This window comes from Daldinia vernicosa (assembly GCF_022497035.1).
Source record: "Daldinia vernicosa strain CBS 139.73 unplaced genomic scaffold F5Y00scaffold_28, whole genome shotgun sequence".
Taxonomy (NCBI): Eukaryota; Fungi; Ascomycota; class Sordariomycetes; order Xylariales; family Hypoxylaceae; genus Daldinia; species Daldinia vernicosa.
In genome coordinates, this window is record NW_025953944.1 from 173,218 (window position 1) to 193,965 (window position 20,748).

At 47.4% G+C, this 20,748-nt stretch overlaps 5 protein-coding genes across 5 annotated transcripts; 4 read left to right on the forward strand and 1 right to left on the reverse strand.

Annotated features, from left to right (window-relative positions):
- Positions 1 to 51: 51 nt before the first annotated feature.
- F5Y00DRAFT_239265 (uncharacterized protein) lies at positions 52 to 2,792 on the reverse strand. Its single transcript, XM_048008050.1, has 3 exons — positions 1,966 to 2,792; positions 1,440 to 1,871; positions 52 to 1,380 (listed from the first exon to the last, which is right to left on the reverse strand). Exons 1-3 carry the CDS (start codon positions 2,077 to 2,079, stop codon positions 433 to 435), a joined length of 1,494 nt encoding a protein of 497 aa, XP_047864094.1. The 5' UTR covers positions 2,080 to 2,792; the 3' UTR covers positions 52 to 432.
- A 496-nt stretch (positions 2,793 to 3,288) lies between these two features.
- F5Y00DRAFT_253532 (uncharacterized protein) lies at positions 3,289 to 6,005 on the forward strand (the record flags this gene model as incomplete). The annotated part of the gene is made up of 2 exons (XM_048010061.1): positions 3,289 to 3,304; positions 3,571 to 6,005. 2 exons carry the CDS (start codon positions 3,289 to 3,291, stop codon positions 6,003 to 6,005), a joined length of 2,451 nt encoding a protein of 816 aa, XP_047864095.1.
- A 1,235-nt stretch (positions 6,006 to 7,240) lies between these two features.
- Positions 7,241 to 9,050, forward strand: F5Y00DRAFT_253533 (uncharacterized protein; the record flags this gene model as incomplete). The annotated part of the gene is made up of 3 exons (XM_048010062.1): positions 7,241 to 7,621; positions 7,676 to 8,902; positions 8,955 to 9,050. The coding sequence occupies 3 exons, from the start codon at positions 7,241 to 7,243 to the stop codon at positions 9,048 to 9,050; spliced, it is 1,704 nt and encodes a 567-aa protein (XP_047864096.1).
- Positions 9,051 to 10,454: 1,404 nt separating this feature from the next.
- On the forward strand, positions 10,455 to 13,999 carry F5Y00DRAFT_239273 (uncharacterized protein). The gene is made up of 3 exons (XM_048008051.1): positions 10,455 to 12,627; positions 12,682 to 13,397; positions 13,428 to 13,999. Exons 1-3 carry the CDS (start codon positions 10,900 to 10,902, stop codon positions 13,444 to 13,446), a joined length of 2,463 nt encoding a protein of 820 aa, XP_047864097.1. The 5' UTR covers positions 10,455 to 10,899; the 3' UTR covers positions 13,447 to 13,999.
- Positions 14,000 to 14,305: 306 nt separating this feature from the next.
- On the forward strand, positions 14,306 to 17,366 carry F5Y00DRAFT_239275 (cytidine deaminase-like protein). The gene is made up of 3 exons (XM_048008052.1): positions 14,306 to 16,006; positions 16,077 to 16,737; positions 16,803 to 17,366. Exons 1-3 carry the CDS (start codon positions 14,858 to 14,860, stop codon positions 17,018 to 17,020), a joined length of 2,028 nt encoding a protein of 675 aa, XP_047864098.1. The 5' UTR covers positions 14,306 to 14,857; the 3' UTR covers positions 17,021 to 17,366.
- Positions 17,367 to 20,748: the final 3,382 nt, after the last annotated feature.

Here is a 20,748-nt window from a genome sequence, read left to right on the forward strand (position 1 = left end):
CATCAAGAACTCATCATCATATCATGTTCTGACCTCACGTCATGATTTTTATAGTGAAGACTAAAAGAAGTGCTATTGTATTGTATTGACTTGAACCCCAATTTTGCTTTTTGCTTTTTCCCTTTTCTCCCTTTCGTACTTATAAATACCAAAGGTATGCATGCGTATCCTATTATAAAGGGAACGTAAATCTTTTCCCATTTCATTATCCATCCATCTACTCATCCACCCAGCCTTATCCGTTTATTTAGACATGACCGAAAGAGCGAGTAGAATGAATTCCCCTTTGAACCACCATTATAGAAACGAAGCAATACTTATTAAATATATATAATACCACATGTTCTGAATACCTGCGTTTTATTCCGAATATCTCCGATTTTTTTTTTAGTTACCTAACCTAGCTGGGATTTTCTCTGGACGTCCTACCTGCTAAGCTGCCTTACAGTAATTTGCCGGGAAGCTGCCCCGGACGCCGTCTAGTTCGCCCACCCACCAGTCCTGATCCGTGCCCGTCTTCTTGACGATTTTTATCCTGTCGCCTTCGCGGAAGGACAGGTCGCCTGCGTTTTGCCCGGTGAAATCATATTGAGCGATTACGAATTCCTCCAGCCGGTTTGCGCCTATCTTCTTCGGCGGTGGGGGCGGAGGAGCTTTCTTCTTGACGGCGATGGCAGCTGCAGTAGCGGCCGCATTGAATGATGCGCTGGGTGCATTCGTAGGCGCCGGCGAAGGGCGTCCGAAATAATCTGATCGTGGTTGAGTGGAGCCAGGTGATATGGCTGGTGTCAGGCCCTGGCCAAGTCGAGATGCTGTGGTGAAGTCTGTAGGCGTGAGATGGTTGCCAATAGTAAACGACGGCTTCGGCTTCGGCTGTATTGTGTTGCTTCCTTGGGATGACGCTATCGAGGCTGACGAAGGGATTCGTTTTGGCCGTGGGCCAGCTGGAGGTGGTGCGGAGTTACTGGAGCCGATGAGCCCAGACGGTGAACGGTGAAAGCCGTTCTCCGCGGTAGAAGAAGTGGCGGACGAAGTGGACGGTTTGCGATCATTGTTATTATTGTTGACGTTGCTTGGGTCGTCTGGAAGTTTCATTGGTTGTCGGACGGCCTTACCCGTTGCGATGCATGTTATGGATTCGACTTCGCGCTTGACGGGCTCATAAGCAGCCGACCACATCGATGTTACGGTTTCCATGGGTGGCGGTGGCGATGGAAAGTCATAGTCTTGACAGTAGTTGTGAAGAGTGGTATAGTATAGACCGAGCAGTCTATTCTGAATTACAACCACTCCTGCTATGAGCGGCGGTATTATACTGAAAGTCGCAGCCACGAGAGGTGGTAATGTTTCTCTTAGATGTGAGTCCGCAACCTCGAATTCCTATGGGGCTTGTTAGCTTCTATAAGCCATCTTATTTCGCATCGTATTAGAATCTGTACCTCAGCTGTTCGCGCAACTTCAGCTTCGGCTTTGGCCAGAGCAGCATCTTCCTTAGGAGTTCGAGAGACCTTCCTCTGCAATTTATTGACCTTGTCTTGACACTTCTCGTAATCCAACCTTCTGTTTTCCCGCTTCTTAATGGTCCTCCTTAAGGGAGCAATGCAGTCGCGGGCGTCGGTAGCGGGCTTAATTATTGTAGATTCAATGAGACCTACTTCCTCCAGTACTTCTGCCTTAAGTTCAGTATAGGCCTGTTTCAACTTAAGAGTACGTTCGAGCTGGAGATCCGGGGTGGGCACAGCTGTTGTTCCATGACCATCGGTAGCACCAACTATTGGGTCCCAGAGGCCGTCGTACTCGGTGACTATGCCTAGTTGCGCCATAGCTAGGTTGATCCAGGATTCGCGCCATGCCTTGGTGTGGTCAATGATCTGGAGATATAAACTGTTAGTACCGCGGGAGGCCAGATTATAGTAGACTAGGAATGATAGCCAGCATCATCAGCTACTATCTTTTAGTTCATACCTTAGCAAGAACTCTGTCGGCGTCCTCGTAGTCGTTTAATAGAACAGCGACTCGGGCATTATCTCCAGGGCTCTTGTGGAGTAATTTTCCGAACTGTCTCTGCATAGATTGCATGGTGGCTTGTTTGTTGAGCTCGCCACGTTATCAATCTTGTATCTCTTGTATCTAACTGCTAACTGCTTATCCTTGAAGGGAAACGCGTGGTGGGGGGAGATTATGAACAATTAACAATTAATAGCACGCGGGGTTCGTAGCTTTGAAATATGACATGACGAACGGTCCTGCACACTTAAGTCTGTATCTCGAAAAGACGAAGGGACGAAGGGACGAAGTAAAGACATTCGCCGACCTAAGGATGAGGGGTGTGGGGTGAGTAATAAGAAACGACAATAAGCTAAATAGCATAGACTTGCCGTGTGAAGTGAAATAAATGAAATAAGTAGGTCTAGCAGCGTTGTTCTTTCGCGTCGGAAGATGGAAGCAGGGGTGGAAACGCAGGCAGAAACAAGGGGCTGAGAGAAGAGGCGTAGAAATAAGTATATGTACATGCGTTTAGGACATTTAGGACATGCATTTAGGTAATGGGTAATGTATAGTGAGAGGAACGGCTGCCGCTTTACCGAGCTGCCGGAACTTTACATAAGTCACTTCTGTCCGTAACTTCCAATTGACGAATTGACGAAGGTTAAAGAGCATAGTATAAGATAGACTTAGGAAGTTACGATTGAGAAGAGAATCATGATAGATATTATGAAAGTACCATTTAAACCAATTTATTAGGGCTGGGTACTTTGTAAGTACTTTATGAGAAGCTTTTTGGCTATACATAATTGTAGGGGCTAGTCCTAGTACATAAAACTTAGTGGAGGATGATGGGTTGTGATTAGGGATTGCCTGCAGGATGGCCTGTCCTCATCAGTTCCTGCTCTTCTCCTAATTTTCTCGAAACGAACCACAAATAGGTAAACTACTGCTAACACGAACGCCTCACCGTTCCGAATAAACAGGTTTGCGATAACGATAAGCAGCAAGACGTCAGCGCACATACCTGTGGCCAATGGTTAGGAATCTAAAAATACATTTCAACAATGATTGCTTGCCGTTACACTAGTCTCCGAGACAAGTTACGGCAATTTATGGTCGACTTTTTGGTTTGGATTATATGCTGCTAAAGAATTATGAAGCTTCTGAATACATAATATACTGGCATCCTCAGTCTTGCTCCCAATTGTCATAAATGTAATGCTCGGGGGGCATTTGTATTATACATACCTATAAAAGGTACCTATTCTAGTGGATGCAGCCCTATATTACATCAAAGACATGACTCAGATGTATTGTACTTACTGTTTTAGGCAGTTGAATATACCGCTCTATAGCACGTGCTAGCGTGTCAGGCTAGATTGGGTGGGACGCGACTTCTTAAATGATTAAATAGCGAAAGCGCGTTCTAATCCCCGTTCTAATCTCGCCACACCAACTTTTTGAGTTTAGTAGCAGCATTAAGCGACTACATCGAATACTTGGCTTATCTTTCCTTTTCAGGCACCACCAAGTCATATATACATATAGACTTGATCAATGCCAACAAGTATTCGTCGATAGCCATGGCTACAACTACGCAAGTTATGCATAGTTCTGCTTCTTCAAATCACCAGCAGACATCCGGCAGTACCGCTCCAGTTCTTGAATATGTCTGCCTATTCACGCGCGACCTTCGCAGAAAGCAAAAGCGTTGGCAAGATGGGAGGTTGAAATATCACACGTTCAATAAACGTATCATGGTATACGACGAGCGTGGCAACTTTGTAGGAGACACACACTGGCACGAAGATTATGATTTCGACGAAGGCGAAGAAGTTGAACTTGAAAGAGGAGGCACCATTGTTCAAGTCGCTGAATGTACAGGGAGTCGTGATCAAGATCTCTCCGAACTCATAGACAAGAGAGCTCGAGAAAGAGCCGAGCGTCAATCTGCTGCTCTTGCGCGACGACCTCCCACAGTTGAGGCCGCTACACCAAATGTTGCTGCCCCTCATTTCCAGTTGCGGCATAAGCCTCTCCATAATTTGATTGGCGCACCTACTGGCCACCACGGGCGTGCTCTCGTGCCAACCGAATCACCATACGAAGAAAGACAGAAACTGGCTGCTTCCACACATGATAACGATGCACGCCCCGCAAAGCGAAGGAAGCGAGAAGTATCTCCTCCAAGCAAGAGCGGTTACGCACAAAGCTTGTTTGGCGCTTCATTGACACTATCCGGTACGCCAACAAGTAGTCCACTATTACGGAGCAGGCCGCCGAAGGTGGCATCAGTCTCCGCTGACGACCGGCCTTTATCATCAGCTACTCTTAGTGCCTGTGTCGGTAATTCAGTTGCCGAGCCTATAGTTATACATGATGCACCTACAAGAATACGAGAAGAAGCACAAGTCCAGTCAGGACCAAGGAGAAGGGGTCAGACTGGAGAACAACCCGTAGAGATCGATACATTGCAACCAATATCGGCGAACTTGGGTTTGGAAAGTCACGAAAGCAATAAGCAATACCATCCTCAACGTAGGGATCGAGATGGTGCACTTAATAATACAGCCTCTGTGGCAGATTTAATCGATAGAGGAGCCGAAGGCCCACCCTCTGTCTTAGGGCCAAAAGAATCGCTTCGGAGCCGCGGTCTCGTTACAGAACCGAAGCCTAGGAATAAAGCGGAAGCGGTTGGCAGTAATAATGAACGCTTGGGATTGGGCCATGGACAACCTATAAGCGAGCAGAGGACAGAATTGCGTATCAAGCCTAGGAAGAAACGGGGCCTAGTAATGATATCCGAGAAGCTGAATAGTGACAGTTCATCAGCATCAAGAGCATCTAAGAGCCAAATCGATTGTCAATACCCATCCGCTCCACTAAGCAGTATCAAGAAAGGGTATTCAAACGACGCTATGCTCGATGATGATGATTTGAATATAAACACCAGGGTTAAAGAGCCCGATCGTACCCGACGGATGACACAAAATACTCCTTTATGCGATCCATCGCAAATAAATCCCAAGTCGGCATACAAACAAGATACCAAAATAAAGAAGGATCAGCGGAAAATACGGAATTCGAAGCACGGTGAAGATGATCCGGCTATCTCGAGTCCTGAAATTCCGAGCGAACCTTTTAAGGATATGGGAACGTGTGCTTACTATGATCAAACAAATGAGGAGCCATCTGGCGCCAGGCACGAGCATGGTGTTCTAACTGAAGCGACTAAGCTTTCAAGAAGCAGAAGCGAGTCATCTAGGAAGAAGAAAAAACTTCGGACCAAGGATAGTGTAGACTCCGATTCAATAACAGAAAAGGATACCGAGATCATGGCTGACGAAGATGACTTGATTTTACCCGACGACGTTCCTGCTCCTCGCCTTGCTCAGTTGGGCCGCAGGAACGTACGTAGCAAAGAGGTTATCGGGTTCTTTTTCGACGAAGAAATTGATGGCAGGCCTCAACGGAATGAGGATGGTGAATATGGTAAGGCAAGTCTCGCTAGCGGCTTTTCCGCGAACCACTCGACGGTGCAGCCTCCTTTAGCCAAGGAAATAAGGGCGGTGAGCAACGGTGTCCCTCCCGAGTTTGTCGAAGACCGCAACATAGGTGCGGTTAATGTCGAAGCGGTTTCGTGTCTTCCGCAGAAGCAAATCAGACCCACGTCAGCCCGAGTCAGCGGTGACCCAGACGTGCAGGCTTTATTATCTGACGACACTGCGGCGACGCGGCTACCTACTGCTAAGATGGTGGTCAACCCCGCCACCCGAGGGAAGAAGGCTGCCAAGCCTTCGGATGCTGCCGGCCATGTTCCGCAATGTCCATTGCCGTCAGAAGTGGTAATAGGAAAACCGCCAGATACTAAGAGGCATGAACACGACGAGCAGAAGACTACGTTAAAAGTCCGACGCAAAGCTTCTGTTGCGGCGATGCCCGTATTTGCCAGAGCGAACGGAGGACCATGGAGTAGGGAAGCCCATGATCTATTTGAATTTACACGCCCACCATAGGGCGTCCGAATGTAACCCTCTTGCGAGTTCTCTGATCCGGGCGGCTCTGGGAGAAGGGGAAATAGTGTATGGCCGGCGAATGCAAGCTAGGATTACGCCAGTTTACGTTGCGTGCAATACTTACAGTAGGGCTAAAAGTAGATTGGGAGTTTGTAACTCCCGAGGCCAAGTCGCAATGGTAGTTGATGGTAGCAAATTTTGCTAATTCGCCCGTATAGTTTTGTCGGCCGATAGGGCAACTTGTAGAAAGCCACGACGAACATTATAAAGCAACGCGTTGGCTCGATCTTGAACGCAGACGCTCAGACGGCATGCTACGTGTCAAGCCGACCCTTACCACTTTAGTGCTCTGGCCTACACTGCTGTAAAGAAGCGCATAGCTACCTACATAGGTGGGGTCTTACCTGCGTCTAGGTATCGCTAGGATTCATAGAGAGGGGGAAAAAGAGGAAAGAAAAAAAGAATCCTCCATTTCCCCGCTCGAATCGAATCTCTTGCTTCACACATCTAGAAAACCGCCGTGGTCAGCGCCAAAACGACAATTATTGATATTGCTTCACCGAAAGTTTGGTAAAGGAGAGATACTTGATGTCCAAGATGGATCCGTCTCTCTACTACATTCCTACCCATAGCTAGATAGCATTGGCTGGGTATAGTATATAGCTGGGATCCCGTGGAGAAGTATTCATGGTTGAAAGATGACGCACTGTCTCCCCCAGCTAAGCGAAATCCAATGATCGGTAAGTACACCAGCACAGAGAGCTCATGTGGACGCTACGCTCCGATGTAGAGGGTTTTGTAAAGAAGAAAAAATCTGCCTTCTCGTCAGCCTCAACTGGGCGCAGTATGTACATTGTTACAGCAGGTCAACTTAATATACCTAGGTAGGTATGTCCTTAAGTCCTTGAGTACCTAACCCCCTCGGGTCGGTCCCTCAAATATTATGTCGCGCCCTATCTCGTGTCTTCCATCCCAACCATCACCATACACAGCCAGCCTACCAGTCTACTACTACTACCACTACTACTACCCGTTTAGACCTTTATCGCGTTGGATTTTATCTCCTTGTTCGTTCTATCATAACATTAGGCCCCTTGCTGCCCTGCTGCCCTGCACGGCTTCATTTCTACCTTACCAAGTAAATGTACTGGCAGGCCTCACCACCCATCACAAGGCTGTCTGCTACTCTGTAACTAGGTACTCGGCACGCACTTAGTGCCAACCAGACTATGACTATGACTTCGCCTAATCAAATCCCCAGAGGCTATGACTCGCGTCATGGTTCTAGAATTATTGTCGAACCAACCCCCGAGAACCAGAGGATCTATAATGATATTCGGCAGACGCATGAACGCATGCGCCTGCAAACTCATGTTGTCTCGCAACAGAACTTACTACCTCCCCAGGCAGCTCCGTCTATTGGTAGTACTATTCATTCGCCAACAGATGAGCCTGGCACGCCTTCCACCCAAGATGCAACGACGCAGGATACAGATCGATCCAGACGTCAGCGAGGTAGGAGGAAAGGACCGCTGGAGGCACGTACTAGGTTGAATACTGCACTCAAGCGGAGGCTTGGGCTTACTTGCCCGCATCACCGGGCTAAGAAAACAACGGTACAGCCATTAACTACATCGCATCAATGCAATTATACTAACAAATACCCGTAGTGTGATTGCCATGATTTCCGTCTTCTAGAAGAAGGTTATCAAAACACCTTACTTTCGCGACCCCCAAGTCATGGCAGGTCGCATGGTCGAAACGATATTCTGTCGCTCACGCCGATAGAACGAAATTGGAATACGTTTGGTGCTGGTGGGGCTGCGATGGTGTCGTCAGAGCAAGACTTCATACCGAACGACTCGATTGACCTACAATCCTCAATCGGAAATCATGGGGCTGTCCGCTCAGATGTACAGCAGATTGTGAGCGGATTCGATGCCGCCTCGGTACATCTAGACAGCGCGATGCTCCAAGCCCCGGGACAAACATACCACCCAGGTAACGATATGGGTGCGCAATCACCTAACGGGCATATACATCTCGAACTCCTCGAGATTGGCAGCCAGATGGAGATATACCCAAATCGCTGGCAATGCGAATATAAGGGTTCAATAGATACTGCATCGAACACTTCCTCAGAAACCTGTCACTGGACGGGACCGCTCTGGGAGCTATCTAACCATTTTAGAACAAGACATCATCCCTTTCACGATGTCAATCCACGCTTCTGGCTCGTGTGCACACGTTGTCGCGCTAGAGCTCGAGCTCCTGACGACTTAGAATCCCCTCTATCTCCATTCCGATGTACCAGAGAGAGCTGCTTAGGTTCTTGCCAGAGATGGTACTACGGTTCCACAAGAGATGAATCGGTCGCAGGGTCGGCGGTGGCCCTGACCCAATCTAGCGAGTCTGAAGCCGGTTATTCTTGGACCTTCCAGCCGGAAGGAAACCAGCCATGGAGTGGTGGGGGGGCCTCGAACAATGGATATGGATCGTATTTCGGTGCCAGCAACCCGCACGAACGCCCGTATTACCACAATGCTAAGTGGGAAACCAGTAGTGATTCCTCCACTCCCCTCACTGACTGCAGTGATTCCCCACGAAAACCCCTCCGCCCTGCTCGGAAATACTACACTGGGTGCAAATCACCTCGCCAGTGCCCCATACACTTACTATCTTTTGCCAAGTTGCCCATCGGCCATCTCCTCTCAATCATCGTACCCTTATTAGCCACTATTATTCGAGAAAGTAGTCATTTTACTGAACCAGGTCCATTACCATCTCGCGCAATTAACACAAACGCATTTAGTTGGTGGTCTCTGATACTGGTCTTGATTGGATTCTTGGCGACATGGTCATTGAAAGACCGAGCTCGATCTCGGGGTTTTAACGAGGTAAGTAAATAAATATCCTAAGCTGCTAGTAGCAATTCTAACACGGCCGTAGCCCATCTATCGAGATCGCCGCCGCCAGCATCGTAGGGGCCAGTTTCCCTGCGACGAGGGTTTTATAATACGTCATTTTAATACCTTGATGACTTGATGACAGCATAACCAACTGTTACTACTACAAGTTGCGAAGGATGATTCGCATTATATCGTTAGAGGAAATACTCACAACTGCTTCTTACGGAGTATGGGCGAACAACACTATTTTGCATACTTGGCATTGATACCCTTTTCATTTCCTAGGCGTCGGTATGGATACACTCACGCACGACTTGTAGGCATGTGGTGTTAAATGGTTGGCATTTTGAATATTCGATCTTGGGAGATATTTACGAGTTGACGCCCTCGAGCCTACGTGGTTATATATAATATATATACACGAGCTATAACAATACACTAACAGAATACACTGACAGTTTTCAGTAGGGGTGCGCATACCAGCTCTCGTAAAGTAGTGAACTATTACTCACATTTTTAGTCGCCTACGTACCTCGATTTCGTACACGCATCCATATACGCGTTCGAGTACTAGATTTATAGTATAGATAGTATAAGGGTGCAGACATGTACTAACACATGATAGGAGGACACATATTTTAGCGGCGTCATCCTATGCATGATTCACATGTTATAGTTATTTAGTATGCGTATCTGAGTCTTACTTCGATCGAGTCGAGTCATACTATAGTTACGTACGTATTATATGCGAGCATCTACTCGGCAAATATGACAGGTGCTTAACCCCATGTAGTTGTAAAGTACATGTAACTGGTTGGTATAGGTCAAATACCTATTCACACTTACGGCCGGTGCCATGTATTCTCGGGGATGAAGCAGGTGTTCCGTGCAACGTTAGCCTCCCGGCCTCCACTAGATCTTCTGGCAGATCTGGTGGGGTTAATGACGGGGAAGCCACTGAAATGAATAAATAAATAAACGAATAGAAAAAAAAAAAAAAAAAAAAAGGCACCGAGAATGGGTCAATCGGGTTTCAAGACTGCCAAGGTCGTAATTGTAATAATAATTGTAATAATAATAATAATAATAATAATTGTAATAATTGTACTGTGTAATGGCATACCTTAGATACTCTCGCATTGAAATACCTCTAATAAAATGAAGAAGAGCTCGTCTTAATTTAGGAGGGGTGGGTTAGATAATTGGTAATTGGCCAATTCTCGAATGAGTCAACCCACCTGTTTGGTCTTGCCGATGGATGCCTCAGGCTCCCACGCATACTTCCCCAGCTGAGATGGGACAGGTATCTGACACTGTTAGCATTTAGGTATCTATCCCAGCTAAACACTAACAGATTACGGAACGGAGTACTTGAGGGTTAGAAGACTCGTGCCCACTAAAAAACAAAGGTGATTGGTTAAACGGTCGATCTACTTCTTCGCCGTGGTGGGTCTCAAAACCTTGCTCCGCCATTCTTTTGCTGGTGATGAATTGAGGCTTTGCACGCACTAATTGTATTTGTACATAAGTATAACGGAAGCTTTGGGACTTGTCAGAAGTGAAATATCATCCTGTGACTCCCTCCCGAGATTCGAAATTCCTTCTTCTTTTCTTTTCCCATCTCTTCACCCATCTGACTTTAGTAGTAAACTCTACCTAGGTCTCAAACCTACCATTTGACCATTGTCAACCTTTTACTTCGATATTTTCGAAGACTTACACTCTTTACCCCTGACTCTTTGAGCTAGACATCGTCGACCTAGGTGCCTAGGTTCAAAAAGCAGGTTTCCACTCCCACCACCATACTATAAGCTATATTAGCCAACCCGCATCGGAGTTGGCGTTGCTTATTACCTTTTACGACGGAACTTGGTGCTTACGCGTAAACCCACGTTTACTCGAAGCCACCAAATCGCCAAGTCGCCAATCTGACCAACCTGCATCGTATCCATTCCCTCGGCATCGCTAATCACGTAGCCAATACCATGTCGTACGTGTCCGGTACCAACTCTTCCACTTCCCTTATGGGTTTCTCTGTCCATCAGCCTGCCAATGGTGCCCCTTTACAGTTTTTCCCTCCCATGGGGTCCAAGCAGTTGAACGAGATGATCGACGCTTATGTCCCCGGGGATGCTTCCATCCTTGATAAGCGTGCTACCGTCTCTATGGAATTCTTCGAGCACAGCATAGCAACCGGCGAATGCTTCAAATTCTTCATGGTCTACCCTGCCCTTGGCTCTGCCACTGAATCGCCAAGTATAGCCTTGGCTGATACCGGCTACGTCTCCAACTTCACATCTCCTGTTATGTCCGAGAGCCAATGGACCCAAGCTAGCAATATTTCTTCGTCTAGCGAACACAGGGCCCAAAAGCCGTCTCCCAAGAAGACGGCTCTATCCAATGATTTCTCACATCTTCCTGGTATGAAGATTTTAACTAAGGACGGAAAGGACGTCACCAATTCGGCTTCCCGTGGCTGCAAAACAAAAGAGCAGCGTGACCACGCCCACCTAATGCGTATCATCAAGGCTTGCGATTCTTGTCGGAGAAAGAAGGTGCGTTGTGACCCGAGTCACAAGCGGTCGTCCGGTTCTTCTGCGGCCAGAACAGCCAAGAAGACGAAGAAGACCGCTGCACAGTCCGTCCCAGCATCGGCACCTCCACCACAAACAACATTAGAATCTTCAGAGCAACCTTTATACATGCCATCATTCGACATTACACAAGTATCTAGTTCATCTTTTGACTCTGGCATGTCGGAGTCGCTAGTTGATCCCATTATGGACTGGGATCAGTTCGTTCAGTACGACGAGGAGCCAATCGAGGCCATTCCGTACGGCTACGACTTCTTCTTTGACCCTGCGGGCCACCTTACACCAACATCATCATCCAACTCATACTCGTCACCATCTCAACCAATTACTCCGGCTCAAACGGCAGGCCTCGAGAATGCGGCAGTTGGCCTAACAGAAGATTCCCAGGCAGTACTACCACCTTATCTAAACCCAGGTGGCGAGGCTGGCAACAACTACGCCGACTTCAACCTATACTCACCAGGTTCTTCGGTTTGTCTAGATGATGACCCAAGCCTAAGTAAGGAAGTTGCAGCGTTGCCACCACCTGAGAGCTCAAGATACCTAGAAAACCGACAACTATTTGATATAGACCAGGACCAAGACCGAGATCGGGATACTCAACTAGGCGTATCTATAAATGCAGATCACCAAGCACTGCTCGTCTCACAAGAACAGGCATCACTACCAACCGGCCTAGATACATCATACCACGAGGAAACATCCAACGCTCCGATCCAATCCCTTATTGTAGCACAGGGTGACAGCGGCCAGATTAGCCAAGTGCCCGGGTCGCGCGTTCCAGTTTCGCCAGGTCTACCAAGCCCATTAACACCAGTAAGGGCAGGCGAACCACGGCCGCAACCGTGGACCTCGCCATCGCCATCGCCAACTGGAGTAGGCGTACCATCCTCTCGACTACACGAATCTCAGCTTGGATTATCTTCATCTTCCACCGCTCTAAGGAAAGCCAGTCAGAACCTTGCAGAATGTCACAGTCGGCAAGACTCGGTTGCTATGCTGACGAGTAGTAGTGGTACTCGGTGTACCACGTCTATGAACTCAGCAGCGCCCGATGCCATGAAAGAATCGTCTTCGACAAGCCAGTCACGTCGCGAGTCTAGCAAACTTCCACAGAACGTAAGTCATCCCTACTATATATCCAATCATGGCCCAAGGCTAAGATGTTTGCAGAACGCGACAACCCTCAACACCGAAGAATCGATTTCTTCTCTCTCCGAGCGCCGCACGGCGGATACAGTCACAAGATTTTCTCTGTCTCAAAATATACTTTCTTCGTGGTCTTCTGTCGCACGGCCAGATCCAATCTCCCGGGATACACCCACACATCCTTCGTCTAGCATTGGCAACCCAGCTTCCCAGAATATCGCAACCTTGGATGCTGCCGAGAATAGTGGTGTCTATGATACAGCTGTTCCATCCGCTTCCTTGTCTAAGACGAGCCAGACAGTGCTCTCGTTGGGTGACAACGAACAGAGCCATGCAGAAAGGAGGCAGCTCCTTTCAGCATCTCTAAACATGTCACAGTCACAAACCAGGCCGGACATGCAGAGTTGGTCCAAGACGATTGCGAATGCAGTGGCGGGATGCCTACTAGTATTCGCATATGCATCTTTGAGCGTGCTTCATCAGTGGTCACTCCTTGGCAATAAAGCTGGAGAAGTTCAAACCACCGGAATCTTCGTGGGGTCTTTATCTGTTGCTGTCGTCTACACTATGTTTGGGCAACATAGTATAGGCATGCTAGATCTAGCCACACAAGTTCTTCCCTTTCCGAGGCGACGCGCCATTGGTACGGACACCGTCAAGTCAAGATACATATCCAGGGTGCGCAACAACCTCAAAAGTAACTTCTCCTTGCACTCATCAGAAAGACTACGGCCCCGGGCTATCTCATGCAGAAGACTACGGCCCCGGGCTATCTCATGCAGCGCATGATAAGTCTTGTTTAATGATGATATTTTTTGCCATATAAATCATTTCTACTAAATATTGTTGTGGTTGGCGCTTGGTCGCTCTTTCCAGGGAAAAAAAAATTCATATATGATACCCCAGGTTAAAAACAGACGGTGGTGAATTCAGAGTGGGCTTCCAGCTCCGTACATGTTATGTACCTAGTTAAGGGAAGGAAGATGGTTGAGAGTCGGTCCAACTGACGATCTATGGGAGGTGATGTATTCCGTGCCTACGTAGACCAATACGACACTTAACCACTTTTTATGAATACTGTCGGCTTTTAATGACCTTGTGATATGAATTGTGTTGCTGGGCCGTGTGAAAGTTGCTGTTTCATAATTTCTCGTTGAGGTCTGGGATATTTGATAGGTAATAGCAACGGCCGAGTAAAGATATGGTTTAGAAAATATCAATCCGTTTATAATAACTTACGACTTAATACCGTTTGTTATTTTACCTTAGTTAATGTTCAATGCGTATTGTATTGATACACTCCTAAACTTTTTTTTAACTATACATACTTATAACTATAGAGGAGATCAATATACTAGAACCAGGTAGTTAAGATAGTAAGATAACTTGGAGTAAAAAGTGACTTCGTAAAAGTACGATCATTAGGTATTCGAGGTACCTGTGAATTACCTAATCTTCATTAACTTACGTAGTGGTGTTGCGGGACCTTCCCGCTCGGACTAAAGTTACCATACTTTTACCTTCTATGGTAAGGTCTAGACCCTACCTATCTAGTCCTTAGTAAGTAATGAACTAGTGCGAGTTAGGCAATTAGCTTAGGTACTTTATACTTTATCCCAAGCGGCAGAAAATTCTCAGCCGCGCCGCTGCGACATCTCGCCTTGTCGTGATTATATAAAATAGCCTTTTTTTTTTTCACCTACTAACTTCAGCTCAGTCATGATTACTCACCTGCATCATAGCTCACGGGTTTTCTCATGGACGCGCTACCTCGTCCTATCCTCTAACGGCATGGAGATATCCTGATAAGGAAGAGATATAGGGGATATAGCGATTTCATATTCATAGATGCACGCTCGTTTAGGATCCTTTGTGGGTACTAATATCGCTCGCTCTCACCAACTCACCAACTCAGCAAAAGAGTTGTTACCTCCTTGATTGACTTACACGGGACAAGGAGGCTTATGCAGGTCTTGCTTTACCATTTACCATTCATTGGTGGTCGGCATTGCTTCGTCTCATGATTAGCTGCTTATCTCATTCGGCATTCGGCTGGTGGTTTGAGGTTTGACGGCATCACGGACCTTTTATATATTTTATTTGGGTTAGGAAGTTGTAGTAATTGCCGCTATTTTTTATCGATTCGATTTAAGTTTAGGAATAAAAAGTATTATAAGGAAAGCACGGGAAGGAGGAAACAATGGCGGGACACAAGATCTTAGGTTACGCCGCGAGCCTCTGGCAGACCTGGCAGGCGCTGTTTGCGTCTTTCATCCAACTCTACGCCCGCTTCTTTCCCTTCAAATCGACACCTGACTCAGGCCGAACAACGCAGCAACAATCATCAACAAATCCAAATCCACCACCTTCAACACGCTCAGATTCACTAAACTCAAACTTTTCAACAGAGCAAAAAATCCCAAATTCCTCTTTATGTTCACCTTCTCTCCATCTCCACCCCCACCCCCAGACTTCTCAACCACATCAAAATTCTTCCTTCATAGATCTCGAACAAGGGTTGGATTCTTCATCCCAAGACGACAACGACACCATGGCGCAGTCTAAGAAACGTGGCCAAAGGCGAGGCGGCCATAAAGGTTCTGGTCCCAAATCTGTTGGTCCTAATGCTTCCAATGCTCCTAATGCTCCTAATGCTCCTAATGCTTCTGCCACTACCCAACCAAACAACATCATCGCCAACAAGCCTACATCTAGCCAAAACCGCGCGTCGCCTCTTGGACAGGTCGGTGTTACTCCTGTTGCGAATCAAGGTGACACTAAAGTCAACTCTCATCAACCCGATAGTCAAAAGCCACTCGGTGCTAAAATAGGCGGCCAAAACCGTGGCCTTCCATCTCCTAGTCCCCTTGTCGACAATAGAAGAGAGAATGCTCCCCTTCACAACAATATGTCGTCCACCGTGTCCCAAGCTCAGCCGCCTGCCCCAAAGCCCCTCCTTGCAGAGGGCCGGGTTCAAGTCCAGAAAACGGGTACCCGCAGCCAGCACGTCACCACAACCCTGGTTTCTCCTAACACGTCTGTAATAGAGGATAATACTCCCCAGAATACCCAAGTCGAAGAAGTCGCGTCTGGTATTAATTGTCTTACCCTTGATGATATTTCCAGTAGTAGACAGCCCCCTGAGCCGGAACATGCTTCTGCAGCGGCCACTCCTAATGCCTCCGCCGCTCCGATCATGGCTGCCTCACCTCCCACCGATAAGGCCGCTGCCCCGAAATCTCCTTCGCCTCCAGTTCCTAATCTACCTGGACTAATCGAGCCCAAGACAGAAGAGGAACGAGTCGAACGGGCGTACCATCTCCACTTTATGCAAGAGGCACTTGCTATGGTAAAGGCTCCTTTTCGTTTAGCATCTGATGTTGTCCTCATCTCTACCGACTAGCTAACAAAAATATTAGGGTAATCTAGCTCTAAATACTAATGAGACGCCAGTAGGCTGTGTCTTGGTCCACAATGGGAAAGTTATTGCCAAAGGAATGAATGCGACAAACGTTACTCGCAATGGGACTCGTCATGCTGAATTTATGGCCTTGTCTGCCCTACTTTCCCGGAAAGAACCTGAAGATGTCAAAGGAGTTGGCACCAGCCCAGCTCTGGATGATCCTAGCTGGGAGGATGTAGATCCGACAGACAGTCATATCTATCCTTATGGCCAGAAGCTCCATCCTGCTCCGGCGATTAGTCGCAGCATCATAACCGAGTGTGTTCTGTACGTTACGGTTGAACCCTGCGTCATGTGTGCCTCCCTTCTTCGCCAACTAGGTATCAAGAAGGTATATTTTGGTGCTGTTAACGATAAATTTGGTGGGACCGGAGGCGTTTTCAAAATCCACCAAAACTCCAAGCCCGTTCCGAAACCAACAGACCGTCCCTATCAAAACGGATATGGTCCTCAAGATGTCAGTCGTATTTACCAAGGCAAAGCTACTCCTATCCCGAGAGATGAGGATGACGGCGACGGCGGCAATGTGGAGCCTGGCTATCCGGTCGAAGGTGGTTATCTTCGTGACGAGGCCGTCTCACTACTCCGGCGATTCTATGTCCAGGAGAATGGTCGAGGTAAGTACTCCCCAGTAGTCACATGTAAATAATGCCAATATCGCCGACTAACTTCTGTGGTCTAGCTCCCCAACCTCGCAAAAAGGAGGGAAGGGCTGCTCGCCTGTTCGCCATGGAGAATCAGGCCAAAAACGGCGGAAGCGCTTCTGAATTTTCGGATGGTGGTGGCCCCATTGATAATGAGGCGGCAGCCGAAGATAATGAAGCGGCAGCCGACGATGGTGAAGCAGCAGCCGACGATGGCGAAGCTATGGAGATGACTAATGGTACTACGAACATTTAACTCACCAGCTCCGGATATCAGAGATGTCTTTTACGCCTTTACGAGTACAACATACAGCATGCGCATAACACTGTAACAATATTCTATTACGATAGACTCGCGTCAGATTCCCTAAATTGCATGGATGGGAGTATTCTCCCCGGTGTTTCCGGTCTCTTTTCTCTCAGTCAACAGTACATATCACACTGGTGGGCGCGGTCAGCATGGTTTCGGAGCCGGCAAGAGGACGGGGGGTGACTTTGATTTGTCTCGTAACATGAGGGCATTGTACGTAACTGTCTAGACGCGTTGTTTCTTCACAGATAATCGCGTTAGTTTTCATGCTTAATTGATATCTACAGAACAATAACGGTTATGCAACTTTGTATATACCTTAACCCTGCTTTTACGCGTGCCCTATAATGTGTGCGGTTCAAGGTATAACCCCAGTTAAATATGAGGTATCCATCCATGCTATCGTAGGTAGGTAGGTAGCCATGACACACGCCTAAAGACAAGACGTTCTCACCCGCCCTTAGCGCAAATATCGTCCCGCTTATCACAGTCCCCTCGGATATCGCCTGAGGTGTCAACGAAAATTTCGAGTACATTTTCCCCAGTCGTGTCGTAAAAGGGGTACTTAACCTTTTGGCATTGGCGTATACTGTTGTTATCCCCGTGCTGCAGTACACTGGCTCCAGGGCGCTTTAAGCGCCGCACCGTATTGCCACTGTACAATACCCCCATCCATTCATCCCTTCTCCATTCCTAAGCGATCCTAGTAGTTAGTCGTCGTAAGAAACGCGTTTAATTGTGGAATCGGGTGGATTAGAGGAGAGGACTACGTATAAGTATTTGGTGGTAGGTAAGACCCCCTTTTTGGAAGATAGGCAGGCATATATTATATTGAAAATTTTGGCAGCACGCTGGGACTGTTGGTAAAGTATAGTAGAGTAGAGTAGAGTAGAGATGTTGCTTAGCGGGTCGGTTGGATGCGAAGGGCCAAGAACTTCCCCTGCGATATCGCCGACGCCGCAGAAGTAGGCTTCTTTGACCCTAGGTACCCTCCCCCCTGGCATCACGGATTGAATTGGTAACCTTGGGGTTTTAGGGACCGGCTTGATGCGTATTCGCCGCCTTACGTATTGGGTGCTTGGGATAGGGAATGGAGTTTATTATGTCATAGCTCTCGAACTCTGTAACGGCCGTGATGGAACTTTGAGATAGGTAGGCTTAGGAGAAAGACCGTGTTTTCGTAAGGCTTATATCTTGGATAGGGTTAAGTCTAGCTGGTGGTTTCTGGACCATCGATATCCGTTCGCTTAGAGAGAGGACGGTCGGATATTGACGTGCGAAAAGCTTACGTGGCATGTAGGTAGACCTCTGCTATCGGCCTGGGGTACCTATTCTATTGGAATATTTCAGATTGTTGAATAGGTATTCATTACTTCACGGGAAAGGTTAGGGCTGAAACTGGCTTGTCGTCTGTTTGGAGATGATGATTGGTCCCAAGATTGGCTTGACTGTTAAGACCTAGTCACCTCTGTAGGCGTAAACGGAGGATGTACCTATGGAATAACGGTACGATAATTATTGGTGATACTTTCCACCTCTACTATTTCGAGCGTTACGATAGGTGATTTCGGGAACTGCTATGTTTGTTTATCAGTCGTGTAGACTGGTGGGCTTCCTTTAGATGCTGTTGACTGTCAGGTCCCATGGCTTGTGTGGGAGTATGCCAACAGGAACTGCGTACAGATGGTCAATTGCTGGAACTAACAAAAGAGGGCTTATATCAATACGAGAAAAAAAAATCTCTAGAAGGACAAGAATCGTAGGTGGCTACACTTATCCTTATGTCTTATCTACGTGGGCCACTTCTGGCGTCACAATGCCCCCAGCAACGGAGCATCGTCACTTGTGGTGAATTGTTCGGCATCGGTCTGGGCTGGAATCAGGGGTTAAGAGAACCCGAGTTTTTTAGTATCTTAGATGGCATATGGGCTGAAAGGATTTTGAATTAATGTGGCCTTTCAGCATTTCCGACGGCCTAATTTCTAATCGCTTTGGTGATACCTGCTGACATATGACGACCAACTCTACATGCAGACCGGCCCGGCACCGTGCTATGATTCAGATCACAGACATCATCACAGACATCGAGTCACATACGGCCAACCTTCCGCTAAGCACATAAAACAACTTTTATCTGCTACAGCGGTAGGGCTTGCACCGTCGTGATGGGGCAATACACCCCCTACCCCCCTACCCCCCTACGCACCACGGTGTTGGAGTGGGCACAAACGTAGTCCACGGTGACGGGCACTCCGCCACGCAGGGACAAGTCGCCCCGGGAAGAATGTCCTAGGAATATGCAACATCGAGACTCGTTGTCATTGGAGGTCAAACAGCTACTATTCTAATGAGAAAAGTACATGTGATAATTAAGGAACCTATTCGAACCCTCTACCACCAAGTCAATTAGCCAGTCAACCTCCCTACCCCGCTATCTATAAGATTTCTATTTGATGCAAAGTTGATGCCTAGGCAAACCGACTTTTCACACACACGATATTCCCGATTTTTTTTATAAATGAGTCATATCGTAAAAGCATAAGTCCGAGGACCCAGCGTCCTGCGTAAATATCATGATAATCCATCTAGAGACCATTTTTAATCCTCTGTCGCACTACTAATTAGTATCTTCTAGTCTATCTAGGCGCAGTGCCACGGCGATTATCTGGCCAAAGGAGAATACCAGTAGAATAATTTGCTAGATGGCTCTGTAATAGCATACCATGCTATTGCTTCACATTGACCCTTGATATGATATTTAGAAGTGTTCGTATCATGATATAGGTTCCACGTAGTGTGGCCAACCTATGGACATATATAGAGAGACGAAGGGAGAGAGGTTCAAGAAGGAATCAATCATGTGACATCCAAACACGTTGAAGTACGGCTGTATGCTTTCGATTACTTGTTCGTATATTCAGCGATCGTAGGAATAGATGTATCCGGTGGAGCGGAGAGGTCGGGATATACGAGAGGAGAGAGGAGATTACGGGAATGCATCTTAAGCACCTTAAGCATCATACGGCCAAACAACATATTCTAGATATTCGTAATGGGGCCAAAGGAGTTCGTTAGCGGTATTGTTAGGCTATTGTTGCCCCTAACCCCTAACGGTGGCTTTGTTGAGGTTAAAGATCGGGGGAGCGGCATGATACTAGACACGTCCGGGATCTACACCCTCAACTAACTAAATCAGCGCAAGGGGTCTCTCTAGGATGACACTCGGTCAGTACTCGCCACGACTAGTGTATCCTCTCGGTTTCGACGGCTAACGTAAAAATATGGTCTGTGATGGATTTCTTGGGATGCTGAGCAAATGTGTAGCTGCGCGAGGTTGAGCACTGCCTTCGAGTGACATACCCGCATCTTATCGAGAGGCGTCACTCGTATCCTCCGCTCCCCGCTCCCCCGGTGACCTGAGATGGTGACCGATGAAGATTATCCAAATTTCGAGGAGTCGTCCATCGTAACGTAGAGATCAGATTGCCTACTCGACATAGCGATTATTGATTATTTCTCCTAGCCCTTATCATGACACATAGTTACGTCAACCGAGTTGCTGTAGAGACGACTTCAAGAGCAATGCTGTTAAAATTGACGTGCTCGTCGTCGCTATCCCCTTTTTCGAGAGGGGAGGAGCCTACAGATTAAGTTTCTGAAAGGTCATGGATAGT